We start from the raw sequence: 7,756 nt of genomic DNA on the forward strand, positions 1-7,756 counted from the left end.
TTTTTGAAATCGGACAGTGTGGTTAGATAAAAGAGTCTTGTCTTTAAAATGCTGTGAAATAGTCATATGTTTGAAAAATTGAAGTTTTTGTATTTTTGAGGAATTGGTAATTCGCGCCACGCCTATCATTGGATATTGGAGCAGGTGTTCCGCTAGCGGAACGTCTAGATGTAAGAGGTTAGGCTCGTTGTCCTGTTGGAAGGTGAACCATTGCGCCAGTCAGGTCCTGAGCGCTCTGGAGCAGGTTTTCATCAAGAATTTCTCAGTACTTTGCTCCGTTCATCTTTCTCTCGATCCTAACTAGTCTCCCAGTCTCTGCTGCTGAAAAACATACCAACAGCATGATGCTGCCACCACCATGCTTCTCCGTAGGGATGGTGCCAGGTTTACTCCAGACGTGACGCTTGGCATTCAAGCCAAAAAGTTCAATCTTGGTTTCATCAGACCTGAGAATCTTGTTTCTCATGGTCTGAGAGTCTTTCGGTGCCTTTTTGGCAAACTCCAAACTGTTATGTGCCTTTTGCTGAGGGGTGGCTTCCGTCTGGAAACTCTATCATAAAGCCCTGATTGGTGGAGTCCTGCAGAGATGGTTGTACTTCTGAAAGGTTCTTCCATCTCCACAGAGGAACTCTGGAGCTCTGTCAGAGTGACCATCGGGTTCTTCAGCACCTCCCTGACCAAAGCCCTTCTCCCCAGATTGCTCAGTTTGGCCAGGCGACCAGTCTTGGTTGTTCCAAACTTATTCCATTTAAGAATGAGGGAAGCTACTGTGTTCTTGCGGACCTTCAATGCTGCAGAATTGTTTGGTACCTTTCTCCAGATCGGTGTCTCGACACAATCCTGTCTCGGAGCTCTACACACAATTCCTTCGACCTCATGGCTTGGTTTTTGCTCTGACATGCACGGTCAACTGTGGGACCTTATAGAAAGGTGTGGGCCTTTCCAAATCATGTCCAATCAATTGAATTTACCACAGGTGGACTCCAGTCAAGTTATAGAAACATCTCAAGGATGATCAATGGAAACAGGATACACCGGAGCTCAATTTCAAGTCTCACACCAAAGGGTCTGAATACTTATGTAAATTAGGTATTTGTTTTTTATATTTAATACATTTGACAAAATTTTAAAAAAAAACTGTTTTTGATTTGTCATTATGGTGCATTGTGTGTAGATTAATGAGGATTTGTATTTATTTAATCAATTTTAGAACAAGGCTGTAACGTAACAAAATGTGGAAAAAGTCAAGGGGTCTAAAGACTTTTCTGAATGCACTGTATATTATGTGCATCATTGTACAGTACTATATAACATAATAGAATAGTACAGTACTGTATAACATAATAGAACAGTACAGTACTGTATAACGTAATAGAATAGAATCAGAATAGAAGAAATCCCGAGAACGAACATCAACAATTAACAAAAAAATATTTAGAATGTTCTTAGCCTTCATATTTAATCTCGTAAGTTTTATTATAAGTGTATATATTTTAAAATAAGAATAATATATACATATACACACTACCGTTCAAAAAGTTTGGGGTCACTTAGAAATGTCCTTGTTTTTTAAAAGAAAAGCACATTTTTGGTCCATTAAAATAACATTAAATTGATCAGAAATACAGTGTAGACATTGTTAATGTTGTAAATGACTATTGTAGCTGGAAACGGCAGATTTTGTTATGGAATATCTACATCGGTGTACAGAGGCCCATTATCGCAACCATCACTCCTGTGTTCCAATGGCACGTTGTGTTAGCTAATCCAAGTTTAGGCTAATTGATCATTAGAAAACCGTTTTGCAATTAGTAGCGCAGCTGAAAACTGTTGTCCTGATTAAAGAAGCAATAAAACTGGCCTTTTTTAGACTAGTTGAGTATCTGGAGCATCAGCATTTGTGAGTTCTATTACAGGCTTAAAATGGCCAGAAACATGGGACATACTTCTGAAACTCGTCAGTCTATTCTTGTTCTGAGAAATGAAGGCTATTCCATGTGAGAAATTGCCAAGAAACTGAAGATCTCGTACAATGCTGTGTACTACTCCTTTCACAGAACAGTGCAAACTGGCTCTGACCAGAATAGAAATAGGAGTGGGAGGCCCCGGTGCACAACTGAGCAAGATGACAAATACAGCATTTTTTTATAAGACAAAACTGACCCTGGATCAGCAGTCCAACTAAGTTTGAATAGTCCTGTGTGGCTCAGTTGGTAGAGCATGCTGCATGGTTTCCATTCCCAATGGGGCCACCGGCATGAAAAATGTATTCACACATAATAATAAGTCGCTTTGGATGAAAGCATTTTCTAAATGGCATATCTTATGATACATTATTATAACACTTAGTTTGGCTGTATAGGTCCAGATATACAGGGTTTCTGTCAAACTTGTTGTGTTCAGGTCTTCTTGGTTCTGGGTTTGTTGTGTTCAGGTCTTCTTGGTTCAGGGTTTGTTGACTGTACTGTAGAGAACAGAGGAGTCCTCCTCAGCTGCTTGTGCTGCCGTGGGTCTGAAGAGAGAGAAACAGAAATTAAACAGAATCTGCATCCCCAAAAAAACCTTCTTATACTCTTTACAGTGCATTACTTTGACCAAGGCCTACATGGTTCTGGTGAAAGGTAGTACACTAAATAAGGAATAGGGCTCCATTTGGAACACAGAACAGTTCCTCAAAACCAGCACTCTCTCATTATAGACATAGGAATTGTCTTGAGATTTCCATTGCTGGTTTTGTAGTTTAAGGAAATGCCATCACTAGTGGCCACTAGGGGTAAACTATTTCACTTATTAATGACATCATGGTCTTCTCGTCCAATAAGCAGCAGCATATGAATGAGCTGTAATCAAGAATTTAGCTTCTTTACAACCAAATCAAAAAAAAAAGTATATGTAAAAGATATGTTATAGAAGGGTCACAATATTTCTTTGCGATTTCATTTGTTTGTGAGAAACTCCAACCAGCGATTCACTTCCTCATCCTCGTTGTTCAGTAAGTGTGCTCCAAAAACACCCCAAAACATCCTTTAAGAAACAAAAAAAGCTCTAAGTAGTCTATATAGTGATGCATGTCTTTAGATGTTGTTCACATGAAATTGTGACATTCTGAACTTAATCCGCAACGTTATGTTCCATGTTGTTGAGACTCGAACGATGCCTCTCGTCCATTCTAGCAGCAGACTACACAGAGAATAGAACAGTTGGACGGGGAAACAGCACAAGTCACACAAAATGGAATATAACGTTGTGGATAACGTTTGGAATGACACAATTTCATGTGTACAACTGCAACATCTAAAGACCTGCATCACTATACTGAGGGCTTTCTGTTTCTAAAAGACAGTATTATGGTGTTTTTGGAGCAGTTCATCTTTTTTCAGAGCCTCCGTACTGCACAACGAGGATGAGGAAGTGAATTTCTGGATGGTGTAAGTTTCTCTAAAACAAGTGAAATCACAAAAAAGTTTTTCTGGACCTTTCTATAACATGGCATTTAGATACAAAATAGAAATTTGGTTGTAAAAAAGCATCTTTCTCCTTTAATGTGGTGTATTCACAACGTTCTAGAATTGACTCTGTTGCTGTAATGGCAGAATATGCTCACCGGTTAGCATAACTGGGGCAGTTGAATTTCACAGCATCGTACTGGACATCCTCGTCCTGTTTCTGGGGTTGATGCAGCTGGACAGTGGAGTACAGAGGCACTTCCTGGATTTTGAAGCGAGAGAAGTGGACGCTGGCGTAGTGAACGTCATCCTGGACGACGGTGGCTGCTGTCTGTGTTGCAGTAGGGGCCATGGCCATGCCTGAGATGTTGTCATACACTGGACTAGAGTCTCCCTGATGGGAAGAGGACAGACAACATGATGAGTAGAAATGTTCCACAAAGCGATACATATAATCTGATTGTAACAGACTCACCTGTACATTCTCTGATGTGTCTCTTGTTTCAGAGATGGATTTGGAGGACTTCTTCCTGGTTTGTACATTCATACATGTATTATTGAATGAATCAATGAACAAAATAAGTTAATAAAAAAGTGTTAGAGTGAAATAATCTTTAAAAGAATCACTCACCTGAACCACATGAGTCCAGAGAGACAGAGGATGAGAACCAGAACAACCACTATGATTCCTACAGCTGCATTCATAACTGAGGTCTGTTTCCCTATAATAAAATATGGATGATATGAGTACAATAGTACAATATTTGTTAACTGATCTAATCTCAAAGTATATATAATTCTAAAACAAAGTATGATAAGCCAAAGTAGAATTATTAATATCAGATTTAAATGTAATTTTGTATTGAAGTATTGAAGATGAAGGTTCACCTGGTAAACTGATCATCAGAGCTGTAGAGTTCATAGATCCTCTTCCATTCCAGGCCTCACAGTGGTAATGTCCATTGTCCTTAGACTTGAACTTACTTATGTTGTACATCTGTCCAAATCCATTTTGAAAAGTCTTATTTTGAAAGTACCAGGTGTATTTGTCCACAGGTGGGTTGGCATCACTGCTGCAGGTCAGAGTCACTGAACTGCCCTCCACTATTTCACCAGAGGGACTGACTGACACTGAGGTGTTCTTTGGGCCATCTGGTGAACAATATGTTACAACAGTGTTTTAAATAGTGTTTTACTTGTTATTGAAATATGAATTTAAATGTGATCCTCTGATCAAAAGATGGTTAGGTGTACTAACACTGAACGTCCACAGACACAGAAGAAGAGTTGAGATGTCCATATTTATTCTCAGCCCCACAGTAGTATTCTCCTCTGTCCTCAGAGCTGATGGTTGTGAAATTGTATGTCTTTTCAGATCCTGTCAGTGAAGCTCCATTCTTCTTGTACCAGGTGTATTTATCCACAGGTGGGTTGGCATCACTGCTGCAGGTCAGAGTCACTGAACTGCCCTCCACTATTTCACCAGAGGTACTTACTGACACTGAGGTGCTCTTTGGGTCATCTGGTAAAGGAGCATTTGTCAGAGGGGTAGGACAGTAGTATATTTACGACAGTAGTATATTTACAAATTATATGTCATGTCAAAATAAATGATCTGTTAATATCAGAGAACTATCTAAAACTCTAACTTACACAAAACGTTAATAAATACAAATTTGGAGATGTTATGCTTTAGGACTAATGCATTTAATTACAATTGTTTTGCAACCTTATCATTCAAACACTGAGCTGTACTTCACTCACATTTCACATCCATGTTTATGGTGCTAGACCTGTCTGTCCCCATCTCATTCTGGGCCTCACAGTAGTACTCTCCACTGTCAGATGACTGGATTTGATTGAAGACATGCTGTGGTCCTGTCATACTCTGATAGTCACCTCCATTCTTCTTGTACCACCAGGTGTAACTCTGCACAGGTGGGTTGGCATCACTGCTGCAGGTCAGAGTCACTGAACTGCCCTCCACTATTTCACCAGAGGGACTGACTGACACTGTGGTCTTTGGTTTATCTGATGTAAAAGACCAAACATTTTATCAAATTCATATTAACAATAGTAAAAATATATATTTTTGTTCTGTAATGATTGATAAAGTAAGACCTTTCTCTTTTGCCTGAATGCATGATACTTGCTGAGTAGAATACTGTATTATTGCACTGTACTCACACACTGCAGGAGAGCTGAGACCATTGTGGCCTTTTACAGCACAGTAGTAACTGTCTGCATCCTCACTGCTGATGGAGTACATGGGGGAGGAGTTATCTTGTACATTCTGTCCATTCTTGTACCAGATGTAGGTGGGGTTGGTGTAGGTGGGGTGTCGAGGCACAGATCTGGAGAAGGGTACCAAACAATTCTGCAGCATTGAAGGTCCGCAAGAACACAGTGGCTTCCCTCATTCTTAAATGGAATAAGTTTGGAACAACCAAGACTGGTCGGCTGGCCAAACTGAGCAATCCTGTTTCGGAGCTCAACACACAATTTCTTCAACCTCATGGCTTGGTTTTTGCTCTGAAATGCACGGTCAACTGTGGGAGCTTATAGACAGGTGTGGGCCTTTCCAAATCGTGTCAAATCAATTGAATTTACCACAGGTGGACTCCAGTCAAGTTGTAGAAACATCTCAAGGATGATCAATGGAAACAGGATACACCGGAGCTCAATTTCAAGTCTCACAGCAAAGGGTCTGAATACTTATGTAAATGAGGTATTTGTTTTTTATATTTAATACATTTGACAAAAACGTCTAAAAACCTGTTTTTGATTTGTCATTATGGTGCATTGTGTGTAGATTAATGAGGATTTTTATTTATTTAATGTAACAAAATGTGGAAAAAGTCAAGGGGTCTAAAGACTTTTCTGAATGCACTGTATATTATGTGTATCATTGTACAGTACTGTATAACGTAATAGAATAGAATCAGAATAGAATAAATCCCGAGAACGAACATCAACAAGTAACTAAAAAATATTTAGAATGTTCTTAGCCTTCATATATAATCTCGTAAGTTTTATTTTAAGTGTATATTTGTTTTTGAATGAAAAATGTAAACAAGAATAATATATGTACTTATATATACATATACACACTACCGTTCAAAAGTTTGGAGTCACTTAGAAATGTCCTTGTTTTTGAAAGAAAAGCACATTTTTTGTTCATTAAAATAACATCAAAATTGATCAGAAATACAGTGTAGACATTGCTAATGTTGTAAATGACTATTGTAGCTGGAAACGGCAGATTTTGTTATGGAATATCTACATTGGTGTTCAGAGGCCCATTATCGCAACCATCACTCCTGTGTTCCAATGGAACGTTGTGTTAACCAAGTTTAGGCTAATTGATCATTAGAAAACCCTTTTGCAATTAGTAGCACAGCTGAAAACTGTTGTTCTGATTAAAGAAGCAATAAAACTGGCCTTCTTTAGACTAGTTGAGTATCTGCAGCATCAGCATTTGTGAGTTCTATTACAGGCTTAAAATGGGCAGAAACAAAGGACATTCTTCTGAAACTCGTCAGTCTATTCTTTTTCTGAGAAATTAAGGCTATTCCATGCGAGAAATTGCCAAGAAACTGAAGATCTCGTACAATGCTGTGTCCTACTCCTTTCACAGAACAGTGCAAACTGGCTCAAACCAGAATAGAAAGAGGAGTGGGAGGCCCCGGTGCACAACTGAGCAAGATGACAAATACAGCATTGTTTATAAGACAAAACTGACCCTGGATCAGCAGTCCAACTAAGTTTGAATAGTCCTGTGTGGCTCAGTTGGTAGAGCATGCTGCATGGTTTCCATTCCCAATGGGGCCACCGGTATGAAAAATGCATTCCCACATAATTATAAGTCGCTTTGGATGAAAGCATTTTCTAAATGCCATATCTTATGATACATTATTATAACACTTAGTTTGACTATACAGGTCCAGATATACAGGGTTTCTGTCAAACTTGTTGTGTTCAGGTCTTCTTGGTTCTGGGTTTGTTGTGTTCAGGTCTTCTTGGTTTGTTGTGTTCAGGTCTTCTTGGTTCTGGGTTTGTTGTGTTCAGGTCTTCTTGATTCTGGGTTTGTAATGTTCAGGTCTTCTTGCATATGGATTTGTTGTGTTCAGGTCTTCTTGGTTCTGGGTTTGTAATGTTCAGGTCTTCTTGGTTCTGGGTTTGTTGACTGTACTGTAGAGAACATAGGAGTCCTCGTCAGCTGTTTGTGCTGCCGTGGGTCTGAAGAGAGAGAAACAGAAATTAAACAGAATCTGCATCCCCAAAAAAACCTTCTTATACTCTTTACAGTG

At 39.2% G+C, this 7,756-nt stretch overlaps 1 protein-coding gene across 1 annotated transcript; it reads right to left on the reverse strand.

Moving 5' to 3' along the window:
- Window positions 1-2,180: 2,180 nt before the first annotated feature.
- Window positions 2,181-7,247, reverse strand: LOC106593527 (B-cell receptor CD22-like). Its single transcript, XM_045713385.1, has 9 exons — window positions 7,189-7,247; window positions 5,634-5,800; window positions 5,211-5,477; window positions 4,705-4,968; window positions 4,335-4,598; window positions 4,078-4,168; window positions 3,922-3,976; window positions 3,605-3,840; window positions 2,181-2,512 (listed from the first exon to the last, which is right to left on the reverse strand). The coding sequence occupies exons 1-9, from the start codon at window positions 7,245-7,247 to the stop codon at window positions 2,446-2,448; spliced, it is 1,470 nt and encodes a 489-aa protein (XP_045569341.1). The 3' UTR covers window positions 2,181-2,445.
- Between the last annotated feature and the right edge of the window lie 509 nt (window positions 7,248-7,756).

Source organism: Salmo salar, unplaced genomic scaffold, assembly GCF_905237065.1.
Source record: "Salmo salar unplaced genomic scaffold, Ssal_v3.1, whole genome shotgun sequence".
Classification (NCBI taxonomy): Eukaryota; Metazoa; Chordata; class Actinopteri; order Salmoniformes; family Salmonidae; genus Salmo; species Salmo salar.